Here is a 20,598-nt window from a genome sequence, read left to right as displayed (position 1 = left end):
GTTCCATGAACACAGTTTTGGGAAATGATGGTTTAGAAGATCAAACTACTGATCTTCTAAAAAAATTCTACAAGAGCCTGTTTCAGGACTAACCGGTCCCTCATTAGATAGTAAGTAATCTTTAGTGAAAACATGCAGACAAATCAGTTGTGAAGAAGTTGTTCGACAAGAGTTGCCATGCAATATACAAAATCAGTTTTCAAAGCTGTAATATTGAAATCAGTTTTCAAAGCTGTAACGAACAAAGGAAGTTTGTTCTGCTCTAAGAATTAAGACTGTTACTTTAGCCATGTAGTTTAAATCCTGCTGCCTGAAAAAAAAAAAAAAAAAAAAGCAGATGGAATGACAAAATAATCATTAAAAATACTTACAGATGAAAATAAGTTGAGTTGCTTGTGATTAATATGTAACAAAATGCAGTCCTCTAAAATTGCTCAACCACTCTAAAATCCAGACAATTTTAAAAACTGCCACATTTCAATCCCTGAGGGTGCTGAATTTTAAAATTTAGTTAACAAAAAACGATATTATATATGTGTGTATACAGGGTGTTTCAGTTAAACGTTTCAGAACTTCTAAGAGGGGTAGAGTACATCCTGACAACTCGAAATCATATAGCAATGTGGGGTCGGAAATGCTTTCCTGAACCGGTGTTGTACACAGAAGCACCATAAAGAAAAGAGACCGTAAGTGAGAAATCGTTTTAATAATACATGAAAAGAAGCAAAAGGTACATGGATTAAAGTAAGTGTTCGAAGTTTCTTCCACGGGCTACAATGCACGCCTCACATCTCCGACGTATGGACATCCGAACATTCTGGAATATTCCAGGCGAATTTCGAATTTCTTCGGCAGCTACTGCGATTCTTGCAACCAGCTCCTCAGCATTGTCAACAGGGGTGTCATAAACTAGCGATTTCATATGACCCCAGAAATAAAAATCAAGACATGATAGGTCGGGTGACCGAGCAGGCCAACGCACGGGACCACCACGTCCGATCCACTGTTGACCAAATGTGACATCCAGGTAGTTACGAACATCTCCGCTATAATGGGCAGGGGCTCCATCGTGTTGGAACCACATTGTCTGTTGCGTCGATGCAGAAATCTGTTCATCTCTCAAAAGTTGTGGCAATACTTGCTGCAGAAAGATCAAGTAGATAGGTCCGGTTAGACGACACGGTAACAGGTAAGGTCCGATGAGGTGATCTCCCATAATACCGGCCCATACATTGACCGAAAATCGAATCTGTGCTGCACGACATCGTATTGCATGCGGGTTCTCGACCGCCCAGATATGGTCGTTATGCGTGTTGAAAATTCCTTCCCTTGTGAAGGATGCCTCATCGGAAAACAACACTTCAGCAGGAAAAAGGGGATTTGTAGCACATTTTCCAAGGTACCACTGTGCGAAAGCAATACGAGGTTGAAGAAACTTCGAGCACTTACTTTAATCCATGTACCTTTTGCTTCTTTTCATGTATTATTAAAACGATTTCTCACTTACGGTCTCTTTTCTTTTTATGGTGCTTCTGTGTACAACACCGCTTCAGGAAAGCATTTCCGACCCCACATTGCTATATGATTTCGAGTTGTCAGGATGTACCCTACCACTCTTAGAAGTTCTGAAACGTTTAACTGAAACACCCTGTATACACACACACACACACATACAATATTTTGGCAGTGTACTGCTCTCTATCCATATAATTTAGCAATACTGCCTCAACTCTATTCTTTGCCTCATTTACCATTTACTGGTTACCATCTTTTTCCTCCCCCTGCAACACCTATTATTTCTTTTACATTCACAACATACAATTTAGATAATTAAATCGTGTTTATCTATATAATTGTATCATTTTGAATATTTTAATTATATTGGTAAATTTACCTTCAGAACATAGCATAGGGACTATGATCCCAGTCCACACAGTTTCTAAATTTAGCATCATTGTATTATTACTGTCATAACCATTTACCATTTTGCACTGGCCTGGATGTATGAAACACTATCCTGGGTGGACTGCCATGGTTGTGGTGCCCTGACGATGTTTGTTGAGATATTCCATCCTCTTGTCTTTTCAGTATTAAAGTTTAAAATGTTTGCTTTTCTCCCTCAATGCTAAATTTCTTCATAATGTTTAAAAAATTTGCTATTTTTAATACTGATTTAATACGCATTAATACTGATACTATTACTATGTTCTATCATACAGTATATTTCTTATATATCTTAGGGTCCCCAGCCCCTCACCTATAATCTTTCAAAATTCTTTCTATCTTATTTTTTTATTTTCCTTCTTTACTTTATTTCTTGTAGGTTGTCATCCTACAACACACATCTTGACTTACCATTTTTGCACTTGCAGAGCAATGATGCACCATTAAAGCAACAAGGCCAAAGTTATTCATAAAAGTAAAAACGGGTGGGGAAGGTGGGGGAAAAAGACACTAGGGTGTGTTGCAGAAAGTACATGAATAAGCAAACTGAATCAAAATAATATGGCCAAATTAAAAGCCAATACAATAAATCAGAGTCTCCCATGACTGGGTCACAAAGTCAAATACAGTGAAATATCACAATATAGATGTACTGTACCCACTACCACACCAAAATTAATAACAATTAATATAGAAAAAAATAATAATAAAAAAATATACCAACCAAAAATTCAATTTCTGACAGGCAAAAAGGACTGATGAAACCATAGCATTTTGACAGTTAGACAGACAACCAATTAGGCACCTAATATGAATAACTGGCTTATTTATGATATGCAAAAATCAAAAAAAAAAAAAAAAATAAAGTAATGCACTCAAATAATTCAAGAGTCAAAGAATAAATAATATATTAAGGAGGATATAAATATGTCACATATCTTCAGCACAGAACAGGAAATAACTAGTAGCATTTATTCTTCTTCAAATGGCATAACACATTCCATATTAACTGATTGATCTCCCATTTCCCAACTGCTGTCCCCATCCCATGGTATTCATTGGAATGCAAAATTTCCCTAAGTATCTGCAAATACCTTTGGATGTACAGGAATCAAATAAATCTAAACTTATCTAAATAATAAACTCTTTCTGATATTTACAGGGGCAGTCCATCTATCATCATGTTTCTGCCAATAACATAACAAACACATTTTCAATATGTGACCTTACACAACCAACAGAACTTGCAGACATCAAGGAAAATTTTATATAGCAGTTAGTGTTTCTTCAGTGACACTATCCTGAAAAAAATTCCCATATGACACAATCAGAACTTTTCTTTGAAAACTGACTTGGTAAATCCAATTTGCTATCCAAATTACAACAACAAGGGCTGTATTTTATTGTATGATGCAGCTGTTTAGCTAAGGCTGATTTCTAAACACTGAAAAGGTTGTGAGAATTAAAATGTTAATATAATCTGATATGAGTTGACATTCTAAAGATCATACCAGTAAGTTTTGAACATAACAGTAAGATAGCAACTACTATCTTACTGGTATGTTCAAATTAAGTTTAATTTAAAGATGGAAAGGTTTAAAAAAGTTATGCTATGATTTTCTTCCATTTCCAAAATAAATTTAGTCTAGGATAAAAGGTGTTACATTTCAGTAATACTTGGACTACTGTACACTTATTGCCAATTTAATAACAGACACGACTTGAGGATTAAGAACTAATCTTAATTTAATCCTCTATGCAAGACAAAGATGAGAACCACACACAGAATGTCAAGAGTGGGTTTAAAGAAGCACTATCATTATCCTTATGAGGAAAGGCTTAGAAGGTATAGAGTTTAAAGTTTGTAAAAAGACAAACTTTAAATACCCTAAAGAGGTCCTGATTAAGGTATATAAGGCCCTGAAGAAAGGATGAGTAATATTAATGAGGGGAGGTATACTTTCACTATGAAGAAGAAACAAAAACTAGGAAGCAAAATCTTTGGAATAGCAGAAGGCTAGATTTGAAGAAATGGAAGACTATCTGAAGTTTACTTGCAAGGTGGTCAGAGTATAAATTTTGGTAGTTTAAGACAGAACTGGAATGTTTCTTTTTGATAAAAGAAAAAGTATGAATAACACATTTTTTTCTTGATGGATGCAGAATAAGTCTGCTTTCTTCATCATTTGGCCTTTCTAATATTATATTTTTTCTTTTATCTTTTGAATCTATCCAAATACTTTAGCTGATGGCTTAGGGAATTTGTTGAATTCATTCACAAGTGGGTAAGCATGTCGCCATCAGAAAAGAAATTTGCCAACAGAGCCAGAAACAATCAATTTACATATAATCAAATTACCTCCATAACAGGATTGGTTTTTTACTACTATTTGCAGTAAAAGTTCATATCCCATATTAGAGGGCATATGCACATACTGTCAAACACCACTAGTAGCAACTGCTATCTTACTGGTAGCAATGCACAATTGCAGTGCCATTTTAAGGAGGAAGAATGGAGGCCTCCATAAATGAAACTGCAAATCCACAAATATTGAGAATGTAATGTATTTATCTTATGTATCTCATTTTCCCCAATTTCAGAATGATAATTTAGATCACATTTACATTTTTACATTTCATTTTAAAAATTATATTTAAAAAGGATAAAAAAAATCTTATAATTACCTTAAGATTGTGCTCTTTTCCATTAACATCAACTAAAACTGATAGAATTTCCTCTTCAGCAAGCACAATTTCTTTTATTTTGCTTTTATTGGTTACTTGTTCTGAATAAAGCTGAAATTTCTAAATCAAAAAAAAAAATAAAAAAAATAGATACAATTTACTTTTCAGCAGACAGCAATCTAGTAGTACTGCACAGCTAAAATGTAGCATAGTCATGTGAATGTGTTGTGCTGTATTTGTATTACATTTTTTTCTTTTTTTTATGAACAAGTGGAGCTCGAAACAATATAATCCTTTGGTCTATTATATATATATAATAGACCAAAGGATTTATTAATTGATGACAACGTAGTTAAAATCTTAGGATCTATAGCATTAAGAATCATTTATATATTTTCATTTAATTTAATTTTCATTCATATATATATATATATTCTGGTGACTATAACACATCCTGTCCTCCTGGATAGGCTTTCCACTAATGAACATAAGATTGCAGCAGCAGCTATGGTTCTCCATTCTTTCTGTGGAACAGTGACAAGTTGAGCAGCTACTGAGGTGGTACATGTTGGAGTTCCAGTTATCCCATAGGTGTTCTATAGGGTTAAAATCTCTACACCAGCCATTCTAATTTCTGTACATTTGTATCTGTGAACCACTCTTGAACAGAACCAGTGTACAGAATAGGACCTTGTCCCACTGAAACAAACATGTGTCTGGACTAAAGAACTACCATATTATAAGTGCATGGAATTGTCCAAAATGTGAAGGTAGGCATTGGCATTCATGATTCCCCACACAACCATTAAAGGTTCTATGCCACTATCACAAATAAAGCTTATTCTGGGTTGGAGTGAAGAGACAAGATACCGAGAAATTTCTTGTTATCTCTTAGGGTGAGAAGAGAACTTAGAGCTATTTAGATCAGAGAAAATTAAAATAAATATAAATAAATATTAATTAAAAATTATTCTAAATATTTCATTCATACACATAAGTTGTGCATTTATTATTTTGTTGTTTATGACTTCAAATTTTCGTGCTCTGTAAGAAAAGTTGTGACAATGCAAATATAGTTAATTACGACAGCCAACATTTTAATGTGCATCTGCTCAAAGCTCAGAACATATTGCTAGTAGTACTGCACAGCTAAAACGTAACATAGTCATGTGAATGTGTTGTGCTGTATTTGTATTACATTTTTTTCTTTTTTTTTTATGAACAAGTGGAGCTCGAAACAATATAAGTACCTAAAACTAAATGCCCATAGTTTAGAGCAGTGCTTCCCAACCTTTTTTCGTGCCAGGGCACACTTAAAAAATTTATTACATTTGCATTATATTATATATGTAATTTTGAAATTTGCGTTATATTATATATTAATTATGAAATTTGCATTAAATTGTATCTGTAATTACGATAAGAAAAGTAAAATATAAACACTAACGGAATATATTAAATATTTAATACTAAATTCAAAATAAAATCTTTTCCGTTTTTTTTTAATGAGAAACTTGAGTTTGCTTCGGTGAACATAACATTTTTACATCTCGAAAATCCTCTCAGGTCTATCGCATAAAATGCGTGCAGTTGCCTGGTAGAAGCTTACGTTCTCTAGTTTCCAGTGTAAAGACCCCTGTCACTCCTCTTTTACGCAGCAGTGTAATATACCGCATAGCCTACAAAGACTGTGACAGCTGCTACATAGGAGAGACTTCGAGACGTCTTCAAGACCGCCTTGCAGAACACGACAGAGCAATTCGCCTTGCTGAGACCGACCAGTCTGCAATTGCAGAACACTTGTCGACCACCCACCACGACCTCAATCCCAAGCGGGACTATGAAATAATTGACCACTCCCAACACTTTCGCCACAGCCTCTGGTTAAAGTCACTCAATATATTGGGCACTTCGAGAGTCATAAACCACTGCAAAGGCATTAGACTACACCCCATCTTAGAGACAACCATTTTATGTCTAGACAAGCGCTGGAGAAAAACTGCGCACGTCCGTGCAGCAACAATGAACACCAGTTTAATGATTGAATGACTTACCTCGTGCCTTCGCACACCTCACTGCACGCATAACTGTGTCCGTTAGAATAATTGTTTCAATTTTTCTGTTGAAAAAGAGCCACAATTTGTCTCAAAATTTGTCATGACAGGAATGAATGCAGGTACACTGCATTCACATAGACTGTAATTTGATGTCAGTCATGAGTTAACCAACTTTGAAAGAGGGATGACAATGGGTGCCTGACCCATGGGTCAGTCTATCGCAGAAGTGGTACAGAAATTGCACTATACCCGTTAGAAAGTATCAAGGGTGTATTGGAAATACACCACTTCCCGAATAACATCTCATCATAGACAGTGCTGTGGGCGGTGAAAACTGGCGGATGAATGTGGCTGTTGACGTCTCACATTGTTTTTTTCAGCCAACCAGAGAGTGACAGTGGCACAAATCACCGCCAACTTCAACAAGGGAGGTGACAGAAACATCTCCACCAAGACCATCAGACGATCATTAGCTGCAAGTGGTTATGGGAGCCACCTAAACCAGAGTCCCATTGCTAACACAACGACACAGGACTAGAGGCCTCAACTGGACGAAGGAACATCGGCATTGAACCTTGGATGATTGGAGATGGGTCTCCTGGTTCGATGAGTCTCATTTCCAGATTTTTCCGAGCAGATGGAGGAGGTGTGTATCTGGGAGAAACTGCACAAAGCTATGCACCCATCATGTAAACAAGGAAATGTTCAGGCAGGTGGATGGTCAGTCTAGGGCATGTTCAACTGGCACATGTTGGGACCTCTTATGTCTGGATGCATCTCTGAACGGTTCAGGTTACGTGTCCATCCTTGCAGACCATCTGCATCCCTTCATGGTAATTATAAGGTGTATAAGGCTTTGAATGGGTTCAGCACGCTGAATTCTGATGGGATCCTTCCACTTGTTCAGATTACGAACCTAAGGGGGCATAAATTCAAATTAAGAAAAGACAGATGTAGATTAGATGTGCGGAAATTTGCCTTTAGCCAGCGGGCGGTTAATTGCTGGAACAAACTTCCATCTGTCGTTGTGGAAGTTGATAGGGTGAATAAATTTAAGGAGGAACTGGACAGGCATTTGGAGGGAATGGTGTGATTTTTTTTTTTTTTTTTTTTTGGCTGATGCTGCATAAGTTCATACATTTGCTTTCTTGCATCACATGCCACTACTACTACTATTATGCACTCAGAGGGCAATGGATTCTTCGAGCAGCACAATGCGCCTTCACACAGAACCGTGGTGACTAGGATATGGTTTGAAGAGCATTCTGCAGAGGTTACCAGTATGGAATGGCCTCCCTGTTCACAGGATATGAACCATGTGGAGCACCTTTGGGATGCTGTGAAAAGGTCCGTTTGAGCTTTGGATCCTCCACCCAGGAATGCAATGGAATTATGAACAGCGGTGCAGCAAGCATGGATGGAAATACCTGTGGAATGCTTCTATGAATGTCATCAACCTTTGCCCCTGGCAGACATACCCTGGTCCTGTTCCACCTATCCTTTTTTCAAAGCATGTTCCCCGTTTCCCTGACAATAGAGGCACCAACAACTACTAGTTCCTGGGGGACCAGCGCATTCTGCCTAGGGGGTTGCCTCTGTGTTGCATGATGACCAAGTGCAAGCTCTGGCGTTGATGTGGGCAGCTGAGAGCTTGATGGGCCCCTCAATTTATTTCCTTCGAGGGCATCCACCCTGTCCTTCAAGCTCTCATATAGGCCCATAACAAAGCTGAGTTGTCGCCCGATTTCCTTACACTCCTTACATTGCGCACACGCAAAGACATCCCCCATGGCAGTATCATGTCCCGTACCCGATTGCTCTGCAAACATCAAGCAAGCAGTGCATTTTAAAAGGCTGTGATTCAGAGGGCAACTGTCCCCTGATGAAAATGATTAAGTACGAAGCTGGACAAAGTTAGTTATCATGTTACATGGGAATTAGGTCTCGCTGCTTCAACAGTGAATACTATTTTAAAGGACAGTGCACGTATGAAAGAACGTCTTTTCTTTTTTGTAAGAAGAGAAGGAGTGATCACAAAACAGCGTTCAGGTGCTCTATTGAAGATGGAACAACTGTTAATAATATGGATGGAAAATCAGATTCAGAAGTGAGTACCCGAGTCTAATGACCATTCAAGCAAAAGCAACAAGTATTTATAAAGATATTAAGGATAAGTACGGCGAACCCCAACCCCCAAGTTCATGGCAAGCAAAGGGTGGTTTAATAGATTCAAGCATCACGCTGGTTTCCACAACGTTAAAGTATGCGGTGAAGTCACCAGTGCCGATTCTGCAGCTGCAGAGAAATTTTGTGGGGTTGGAAAAAATTATTGATGAAGGCCGCTATTCAACGAAGCAAATTTTTAACGTTGATGAGACTGCTCTGTATTGGAAAAAATTCTGGATCGAACATACATTGCCAAAGAGGAAAATACAATGTGTCAGGTTTCAGGGTGTCAAGAGATAGTGCCACGCTCTTGCTTAGGGCTAATGCAGTGGGAGATTACAGATTAAAACCACTGCTTGTGTACCATTTTGGAAAACCTCGTGCATTTAAGGGCATCAATAAAGCCACCCTACCCGTGCATTTCCGATTGACCCAGAGAGCATGGATAACAATATCTCTCTCTGAGGATTGGTTTAAATGCTGCTTCATTCCCGAGGATGAAAAATATTGTAAATACAATGACGTTTCTTTCAAGATTTTGCTTCTATTAGATAATGCTCCTAGACATTCTACTCATCTAGATGATTTCATTTCGAACATGAGTCATATTTCTACCGCCAAACACGACTTCACTCATCCAACCTATGGATCAGCATGTTATTTTGAATATAAAAGCATACTATTTGCGCACAACATTTGCTCAAGCATTGTCTGCAGTAGACGATGAGAAAAATTTTATGTTAAGAGATTTTTGGAAATCTTACAATATTTACCATGCCATCTTAAACACTAATAAGGCCTGGATGGAAATTACTAAAAGTTGTTTAAATGGCACATGGAAGAAAATATGCCCATGGCATGTAAAAGGCTTTGCAGGATTTGAAAAATATGAATCATATGACAAGGTTATAGATAAGATTGTAAAGGTTGCAGAGCTACTTCAGTTGGAGGTTGATGCCAAAGATGTGGAGGAGTTAACAGAAGAAGAAAAGGAATTATCTAAAGAAGAACTTATTGACTTGTGGGCAGCAATAGTGAAAGAAGAAAATGCTGACGAAGCTCAAGATGAACCAAATGAGGAGTCGGGATGCTGCATCACCAGAGAGAGAGAGAGAGAGAGAGAGAGAGAGAGAGAGAGAGAGAGAGAGAGAGAGAGAGAGAGAGAGAGAGAGAGAGAGATGGCAATGGCATTTCATGAAATTGCATCGGCAATGGCGAGGTTTGAGAAGATGGATCCTGACAGTGAATGATTCTTAAAAGTTAACAGAGGGGTAAATGATATGCTTGCTACAAAGAAATCTACGATGAAAAGAAAAAAGCCACCGTCCAGTCATCCATTAACACGTTCTTTCGTAAGGTTTAGCGGCCGACGCGTTCTAAATCTCCATAGTCCTCAACCTCCGCAGCAGCATACTTATCAGCAGCTGAAGACGTCGATTCTGGCAGCGATGCTTGAGAGGTAAAACTTACTGACATTATGCCTGTCTCCTCTCCTTTTTTGTAATTTTATAATTTAGAAATTTTTTTAAATTGCATGCTTTTGTAATTTTTCCTGCACATGAGAAAAAAAATTGAATAAATACATTAAATAATTCTATTTACACGTTCGTCAAACATTTGTTGTTTGATTCAATCAATTCAGTTAGCACAATTGCGAATGCTGCCTTGCATTCTGAAATTCTGAATTGCGTAAAATCAGACTTGCATAGTGTTCTGCGGAACACGACCCTTAGATAAGTCAGGAAGTTCCTGTAATTATAAATAAAATTACAATTTTTAATACAAATTATATATACTTATATAATAATTTTGTTCTTTATTTAGAGGTACTAAATAAACATCAATTTTAGATCAACCCAAAATTTAAAAAAAAAAAAAAAAAACCATACAATGGATACTGTACACCTTTTTTATAATGAATATAATTTAAAAAAAAAATATAAGTTTAAGTAACAAACCCAAATTACATAGCACACCTGGAATGTTGTTGTGGCACCACGGTTGTAAACCGCTGGGTTAACTGTTCATGACCCTGCTCAGATTACAGACAAATTGAATAGGTATTTTGCATCTACATTAGCATCAGCAGAGGCATTTGATGCAAGAAAGCAAGCTTATGCAGCATCAGCCAAAAAAAAAAAAAAAAAAACCCACTTCACCCCTCTGTTCGTTCAAAATACCTGTCCAGCTGAGCCTTAAACTTATTTAGGCTATCAACCTCCACTACAAGGGATGGAAGTCTGTTCCCCCAACCAACCACCTGCTGGCTAAAGGCAAATTTCTGCACGTCTATCCTACATCTGTCTTTTCTCAATTTGAATTTATGCCCTCTCAGGTGATTATTCTGAGCAAGAGGAAGAATCCCATCAGCATTGAGCATGCTCAAACCATTCAAGGCTTTATACACCTCTATCAGATCACCTCGCTGGTGCCTAGTCTCCAGACACTGTAATTTGCAAAACTTAAGCCTTTCTTCGTAAGAGCACCCCTTTGTTCCATTCACTAATCTTGTTGCCCTTCTCTGTTCTTGTTCCAGCAGCTCTACATCCTTCTTGAAATGAGGCCTCCAGACCTGTATACAGTACTCTAGGTGTGGCCTGACCATTGCCTTATACAAGGGAATAATCACCTCCTTATCCCTGCTGGAAAAATTCCTGTATATCATTGACAATACTCCATGAGCTACTCTTGCAGCCCGTCTGCACTGCTCAGAGAACTTCATATCTGCCTGCACAACCACCCCCAAGTCCCTTTCATTCTCTACCACTGTCAGTGTAGTACCACAGAGTTGATACGTTGCTCTGGGGTTGCTGTTTCCCATGTGTAGTACTTTACATTTGTCAATGTTAAACTTCATTTGCCACCTCTCAGCCCATCTGCTCAATCTTTCCAGATCCTGTTGCAGCAGCATAGTGTCAGTAGTGTCCTTGACAACCCTGCCAACCTTTGTATCGTCTGCAAACTTGGACATTAAGCTTGATATACCATCATCAATATCATTTATAAATACAGAAAACAGTAATGGACCCAACACTGAGCCCTGAGGGACTCCACTAATAACATTAGTCCAGGATGAGCAGTGTCCATTGATTACCACTCTCTGTCTTCTCCCCCCTCAACCACCCCTTTATCCATAGCAGCAATTTGCCTCCAATGTCACACTGCTCCAATTTGTGTAGCAGTCTTCCATGTGCAACAGTATCAAAAGCCTTTCTAAGATCCAAGTATATAATATCAAAGCTATTCCCTGCATCCAGTTCTTTTGTGACTGCATCATAGTAGCCAATCAAATTGGTCAGGCAAGACTTCCCCTTAACAAAACCATGCTGTGTCTGAGCTATAACTGAAGTCTTGTCTAGATGATCCTGCAGTGCTTCTTTAACCAGTGCCTCCATTAATTTTCCTGGAACAGAAGTTAAGCTCACAGGTCTATAATTACTTGTGTCAGCCTTTGATCCTCCTTTGTGAACTGGGGTCACATTTGCACATTTCCAGTCTATGGGTACCTCCCCTGAGTCCAAGGAAGCTCTCATAATTATGGCTAAAGGTTTGCTTACTTCCTTTGCTGCCTCCTTTAATATAACTGGATAGATCCCGTCCACCCCTGGTGCCTTTCTTGTGTTTATCTTCAACAGTTTCTCTTCCACTTTACTCCCAGTTATTTCAAGATTCTGTAGCTTACTGCTAGAGTTGAATACACCTCTGGCATTCCCCTCACTGAATAACTCCTCATGTGTGAATGTCGATGCAAAATATTCATTTAGTTTGTTAGCTACCTGAGCAGGATCATCAACAGTTGACCCATCAATATCAAGTGGACCAATCTGATTCATCCCCTTCCTTCTAGAGTTTACATAAGTAAAGAACTCTTTGCTGTTTTTCTTTGCATCCCTTGCCAAGGATTTCTCGTAATCTGCCTTCGCCTGCCTAACCTCCTTTGTAACTTGGTTGCATATCAACTTGTATCTATCATAGGCTTCTGTGTCATGTGTTAATTTGTAAGTATCCCATGCATTTTTCTTCTCTGCCATATGCCTCATTAGTTCATCTGACATCCATTTTGGCCTAAACCTTGAACAATATTTCTTAGTTGGTATGTAAAGCCTAGTAGCTTCCAAGATAAGTTCTTTGAATGCTTCCCATTTTGAATTTGCTGTTGGTAACATCATCAGTTGGTCCCACTGTATAGAATTTAAATACTGTCTCAGTCCATCATAGTCGCCTTTACGAAAACAAAAACCCTTCCCTTTACCTCTGATGGTAGTTACCTCCTTGAGTAAATCCCACTTCAACACACTGTGATCACTGCCACCTAGTGGTTCATTTATCTGCAGATTCTTAATGCATGAAGAATCACTACTGATAATCAAATCAAGAGCATTACTCCCTCTAGTTGCCTCCCGAACATGCTGATGTAGAAAACAATCATCCAATAAATCCACAAAAGCCCTGCTAGTGTGTGAGTGACCAGCCCCCAAATTCCAGTCAATATCTGGGAAATTAAAATCTCCCATTATAAGACTCTCTGATTTACTGGCCCACTCTATTTCCCTGTACAGTTTCTTATTATACTCATCAGAGTCATTAGGCCTATAGCACACTCCTACTCTCAATTTTGATCTCCCAATGCTTATGTCACACCAAACTGACTCAACACTGCACTGTCCAGCGATGTCGACTGGCTTCACTTCCTTGGTTTTTATGTGTTTCTTAACTAATAGCATAACCCCTCCCTCCTTCCTATCCTGTCTATCCTTTCTGTAGATGTTGTACTCCCCAAATTCCAGTTCTGCATCCCTTATATCTGTGTGACACCACGTCTCTGATATCCCAACAATATCTGCCTTTGATGTTTTGAGCAATACCTCAAATACATTTCACACATGAAGGAATTTTTTTTGGAAGGGGAAGCCAGATGTTTATCAAACTCTTTTTAACGAGGAGCTAAATAACTTTGTGATAACTGAAAAGATAGTGGAGGAGAAATTGTGAAAGTGGGACATGAAAAAGGCACCTGGGGTTGATGGAATTTATCCAATTATATTAAGGAGCAGCAAAGGAAGGAGGTAAGCAAACCCTCAGCTATAAGAGCACCCTTGGATTTAGAAGAGGTTCCTATGGACTGAAGATGTGTGAATGTATCTAAAATTCATAAAGGGAGATCAAAAAGTGACATGAGTAATTACAGACCTGTTAGCTTAACATCTCTTCCAGGGAAAATAAAGGAATAAGTCGTTAAAGAAGTAAGGCAAGACCATCTGGACAGGCATGCAATTATACTGCAATCACAGCATCAATTTGTTAAGGGACAGTGTTGTCTAAACAATCGGACAGTTTACTGTCCGATTGTTTTATGGATACAGTGACCAAATAACTGGATGCAAAAAATAATTTTGACACCATATACTTGGATTTCAGGAAAGCTTGTGATACTGTTGCACATAAAAGATTGCTGTACAAACTGGAGCAATATGGCACTAAGGGCAAGTTACTGCTATGGATAAAGGTATGGTTAAGTGGAAAACAGAGGTAAAGAGCAGTTATCACTGCTCTTTGTGGACTAATGTTATTAGTGGAGTTCCACATGGTTCAGTGCTGGGCCCATTGTTGTTTTCAATATTGATTAATGATATTGATGAAGGCATATCAGGAATAATGTCTAAGGTCGCAGATGATACAAAAGTTGGTAAGGTGGTTAGCAACAGTTATCAAGAAGAGGTACTGTAACAAGATCTAGGTAAATTTGGTCGATGGGCTGAGAAATAGCAGTCAAAGTTGAACATCGACAAATGCAAGGTACTGTGTATGGTTAGCAGTAACCCCAGAGTAACTTATCAACTGTGTGCTACTAAACTCAGGGTAGTGGAGAATGAAAAAGACTTCAGGATAGTTGTGTAGTCAAATATGAAATTCTCTCAGCCATGCAGACATACTGCCAGCTCACTGGATTTTGTCAGTGATATACAGAAACATTTCCAGCAGGGATAAGGAGGTGATTATCCCTTTGTACAAGGCCATGGTTAGGCCACATTTTGAATACTGTACACAGTTCTGGAGGCCTCACTTTAGGAAGGATGTAGATCTGCTGGAATGGGTGCAGAGAAGAACAACTAGACTGATGAATGGAACAAAGGGTGCTCTTACTTAGAAAGGCTTCAGTTCTTCAAACTGCAGTGTCTTGAGACTAGGCACCTGCAGGGAGATCTGATTGAGGTGTTCAATGCCTTGAATGGATTGGGTAAGCTGAATGTTAATGGAATTTTTCCACTTGTTGAGACTACACATATGAGAGGGCATAAATTCAAGTTGAGGAAGGATGGCTGCAGGATAGATGTGTGGAAGTTTACCTTTAGCCAGTGGGTGGTTGATTTCTGGAACAGGCTTCCATCTGTTGTTGTGGAAGTGGATGGGTAGAATAATTTCAAGGAAGAATTAGACGGATGGGTAAACTGTGGTTTTTCTTTGGCTGATGCTATATAAGCTTTCTTTCTTGCATCATTTGCCTTTACTACTAACTATTGCTATTACTACTACTATAATTGAGCTGAATAGTGTGTGTGTGTGTGTGTGTGTGTGTGTGTGTGTGTGTGTGTGTGTGTGTGTGTGTGTGTGTGTGTGTGTGTGTGTTTTGGCTGGTGATGTATAAACTTGCTTTCTTGCATCATTTACCACTACTAATACATTGCAATTTATAAAGGTATTAAATTTAATTTGAATACGACACAATGTAAATTGCACCATTTCTCTGTATAGTTCTCTGTAATCTGTTAATATCTTTTGCTAATTTTTTTCCTAAAGTATCATGTTCCTTGCAAGGAACCTGGTCAATAATTTACATGGTTTTAAAGATAGTGCCCTGAAAATCGCATAAATGAAATATTTCTATTTAATTACCTTAAGTGAATCTTCTACTGCTTGGGTGCCATCTTTTCCCATTAAGATCTTGTAGGGATATAACCTTTCAATTATCTGGTATACAGAAAGTGAAGGAATATGAGTCTATATAAAAGAAACAATTTATATATTATTATAGGACCTTAAAAGCACAGCAAAACAATTCTAAAAAAGCAGTTTAAAATATTTATTTGTGTGTATGTCAGAGAGAGAGAGAGACTGCGGTGGGCAACAATTTTTAGTAGCATATTTTCATAAACAATTAAATGCATGAAAATTATATTACATTCTAGTATTTATGGAAATGGTTATTAATTTTTTTTAAATATCAATTTAATTAAATTACTCTGATAGAAATTCTTGACTGCTTCGTCACATTAAAAAGAGAGAAAACTAATCAAATCCTAAAACATCAATAAATTTTCACAATAATTGTACAATCCTACTCCAACCATTATTAAATAAAGAGTTGTGTTGTATTAATATAGTAATGATAAAATAAGATAACTGTCTGTACAATAAAAATATAAAATTTAAAAATACAATAAAATAAAATAATGTAGATAAAACACTGGATAAAAGCAATAAAACACCAATAAAAACGATAAAATCCCAAAGCTTTCAGAGGCATCCACTTCCCTTTTCAACAGTAAAGCTTATCGTGCAGTACATCCTTAAATATCAGCAGGCTCGCAGTTCACAGCACATGTTTCTACAGGAGCATGGGCAGTATACTCCCCATGTGCACTGGAATCAGAAAAGGCTTGGGAGCATGCCAGGTGGAACTGTTCAACCTGTCCTAGAACCACAGCTTTGAAGAGGGGATAAATGTGAAATATTAATAGCAACACTATTAATAGTGTTGCTCTCAGCAACACTATTAATGGAGATGCTCTCAGAGGAGCAAATCCACAAGCTCTTGAGCCACTTGTGGTCCCAAAATCTGTGTGCCCGGCCGGTGATAAGAGCTTCATCAGGAGAGATTTGATGGTGCTCCGCCACAGCAGACCTCCTATAATCCACGATCTTTATCACACTGATATGGCCCCCCCATGCAATCTTTAAACTGACGCTTTGTTTCAACAACATAACTGACAAAGCTGTTATCATCGACCAGGCACACAGATTTTGGGACCTCAAATGGCTCGAGAGCTTGCGGATTTGCTCCCCTGAGAGCAACACTCTTAATAGAGACAGGAGAATCTGCATTCATCCCCTTTTCAAAGCTGTGTTTCTTTGGCAGGATGAACGGTTCTGCCTGGCATGCTCCCAAGTTATTTCCGGTTCCAGTGCACATGCTCCTGTAGAAACACGTGCTGTGAACCATGAGCCTGCTGATATTTAACAATGTACTGCACGATAAGCTTCACCGTTGAAAAAGGAGGTGGATGCCTCTGAAAGCTTCGGTATTTTATCTTTTATTGGTGTTTTATTTCTTTTATCCAGGTTTTAACTACAATGTTTTATTTTATTTTATTGTATTTTAAAATTTTATATTTTTATTGTACAGACAGTTATCTTATTTTATCAGTTTTATCTGGTGTAATTATATTATTCATTCTATTTATTTCATTTCATTTTTATCATTATTATATTAATACAACACAACTCTAATTTATTTAATAACAGTTGGTGTAGGATTGTACAGTTATTGTGAATATGAATATTCCCAACCCTATTGAGGCCTATTTGAAAATCAATAAATTTTTTTAAAAAAATGAGTTTGTGATGACATAATATATGACGTTTCTTTCTTTCAGGAGCGCATATCATAAATGGGCTACAGTATTCTTAGAATCATAAAAAAATTTACTATGGTATTCTAAATATCATAAATGGACTACAGTATTCTTAGTATCATAAATTGGGTGAGAATTCAAATAAAGAAACTTAATGGTTCTGAATTTATGAAGACTGGAATTTTCAAATAAGAAATATGAAGAGAGAGTTCTGAAAATAGGAGGAAGGAACAAATCGAGGGTTTAGTGTCAAACAACATTAAAGCCTAGACACGATAGGAGGGCGTATATGATGAGAGCCTTGTCGATCAATTCGGCCCTGGAAAGATCGTGCAAGGCTCAAGGGGTAAAATTTTTTTTCAGCCTGGTCTGTACTTGTTAACAGAAGGGACTGCTCCTACAGTGATGGGATACACTTAAATAGAAAGGGTGCAAGAATATTTCTTGATGCTATCGAGGAAGTGTTATGTGGGTCAGAAAACTGCTAGTTTCGGGGGGGGGATACAAGGACTAATAGATTAACAGTAGCCACTGGCAGAGGTGAAAGTGATTCTTGCACTGCTTCTACTGGAATGAGCAGCAGCCTGGAAAAGAAGATGCAGGATATTTCAAAGACTGCTGGGAGTCATTGCGGTACAAGTAAACACATCGATTGTGTTAGGGTAGCTAAGAATAGGAACAGGTGCATGTATACTTGCGTGTACACCAATGCTAGGAATTTGGTAAATAAATTTGATGAATTTGAGGTATTGCTCAAAACATCAAAGGCAGATATTGTTGGGATATCAGAGACGTGGTGTCACACAGATATAAGGGATGCAGAACTGGAATTTGGGGAGTACAACATCTACAGAAAGGATAGACAGGATAGGAAGGAGGGAGGGGTTATGCTATTAGTTAAGAAACACATAAAATCCAAGGAAGTGAAGCCAGGTGACATCGCTGGACAGCGCAGTGTCGAGTCAGTTTGGTGTGACATAAGCATTGGGAGATCAAAATTGAGAGTAGGAGTGTGCTATAGGCCTAATGACTCTGATGAGTATAATAAGAAACTGTACAGGGAAATAGAGTGGGCCAGTAAATCAGAGTCTTCTAATGGGGGATTTTAATTTCCCAGATATTAACTGGAATTTGTGTGTTAGTCACTCACACACTAGCATGGCTTTTGTGGATTTATTGGATGATTGTTTTCTACATCAGCATGTTCGGGAGGCAACTAGAGGGAGTAATACTTTTGATCTGATTATCAGTAGTGATTCTTCATGCATTAAGAATCTGCAGATAAAGGAACCACTAGGTGGCAGTGATCACAGTGTGCTGATGTGGAATTTACTCAAAGAGGTAACTACCATCAGGGGTAAAGGGAAGGGTTTTTGCTTTCGTAAAGGTGAATACGATGGTCTGAGACAGTATTTAAATTCTATACAGTGGGACCAACTGATGATGATGTTGGTCCAACAGCAAATTCAAAATGGGAAGCATTCTAAGAACTTATCTTGGAAGCTACTAGGCTTTACATACCAACTAAGAAATATTCTTCAAGGTTTTGGCCTAAATGGATGTCAGATAAACTAATGAGACATATGGCAGCAATGAAAAATGCATGGGAATACATATAAATTAACATGTGACACAGAAGCCTACGATAGATATAAGCTGGTCTGTAACCAAGTTACAAAGGAGGTTAGGCAGGCAAAGGCAGATTATGAGAAATCTTTGTCAACGGATGCAAAGAAAAACAGCAAAGAGTTCTTTACTTATGTAAACTCTAGAAGGAAGTTGATAAATCAGATTGGTCCACTTGATATTGATGGTTCAACTGTTGATGATCCTGCTCAGATAGCTAACAAACTAAATGAATATTTTGCATCGACATTCACACATGAGGAGTTATTCAACGAGGGGAATGCCAGAGGTGTATTCAACTCTGGCAGTAAGCTAGATAATCTTGTAATAACAGAGAGTAAAGTGGAGGAGAAATTGTTGAAGATAAACACAAGAAAAGCACCTGGGGTGGATGGGATCTATCCAGTTATATTAAAGGAGGCAGCAAGGAAGTAAGTAAACCCTTAGCCATAATTATGAGAGCTTCCTTGGACCCAGGGGAGGTACCCATAGACCGGAGACGTGCAAATGTGACCCCAATTCACAAAGGAGGATCAAAGGCTGACACAGGTAATTATAGACCTGCGAGTTTAACTTCTGTTCCAGGAAAATTAATGGAGGCACTGATTAAAGAAGCACTGCAGGATCATCTAGACAAGACTTCAGTTATAGCTCGGACACAGCATGGTTTTGTTAAGGGAAAGTCTTGCCTGACCAATCTGATTGGATACTATGATGCAAGCACAAAACAACTGGATGCAGAGAATAACTTTGATATTATATATTTGGATCTTAGAAAGGCTTTTGATACTGTTGCACGTGGAAGACTGCTGCACAAATCGGAGCAGTGTGGCATTGGAGGCAAATTGCTGCTGTGGATGAAGGGATGGTTGAGAGGGAGAAGACAGAGAGTGGTAATCAATGGACACTGCTCATCATGGACTAATGTTATTAGTGGAGTCCTTTATTGTTTTCTGTATTTATAAATAATATTGATGATGGCATATCAAGCTTAATGTCCAAGTTTGCAGACGATACAAAGGTTGACAGGGTTGTTAATGACACTACTGATGCTATGCTGCTGCAACAGGATCTGGAAAGGTTGAGCAGATGGGCTGAGAGGTGGCAAATGAAGTTTAACATTGACAAATGTAAAGTACTACATATGGGAAACAGCAACCCCAGAGCAACGTATCAACTCTGTGGTACTACACTAACAGTTGTAGAGAATGAAAAGGACCTGGGGGTAATTGTGTAGGGTTGTTTTTCTTTGTTTGTTATTTGGTTTTTAGGAGCATTAGCAACTAAGGCCATATTGTTCCGGGAATATGCGGTGGTCATTCCCTGACTTTTCTGCATCCTCCGTATTTGGTGGTGACGGGCTTGAACCCCCGGTCTAATCAAGGAGTGTGTGCTACGCACTGCTGCTCCTTCCCACCTGGCTATGGAGGCGAATTGTGCAGGAAGATATGAAGTTCTCTGAACAGTGCAGACGGGCTGCAAGAGTA

At 38.2% G+C, this 20,598-nt stretch overlaps 1 protein-coding gene across 1 annotated transcript in view; it reads right to left on the bottom strand.

Annotated features, from left to right (window-relative positions):
* The window catches only part of c12.2 (von Willebrand factor A domain-containing protein c12.2), a 574,487-nt gene that overhangs the window by 430,306 nt on the left and 123,583 nt on the right, over positions 1-20,598 (bottom strand). Inside the window, exons 11-12 of the mRNA XM_090380213.1 lie at positions 15,747-15,851; positions 4,630-4,749 (exon numbers count right to left, since the gene is read on the bottom strand). Coding sequence (XP_090236339.1) covers positions 4,630-4,749; positions 15,747-15,851 — 225 coding nt within the window. The remainder of the gene's footprint in view (positions 1-4,629; positions 4,750-15,746; positions 15,852-20,598) is intronic.

The sequence above is a fragment of the Mastigoproctus giganteus genome, chromosome 8, assembly GCF_048544385.1.
Source record: "Mastigoproctus giganteus isolate SK-2022 chromosome 8, ASM4854438v1, whole genome shotgun sequence".
Taxonomy (NCBI): domain Eukaryota; kingdom Metazoa; phylum Arthropoda; class Arachnida; order Uropygi; family Thelyphonidae; genus Mastigoproctus; species Mastigoproctus giganteus.
The sequence above is the reverse complement of the archived record's forward strand: the minus strand, read 5'-3'. Positions and strand labels throughout refer to the sequence as shown.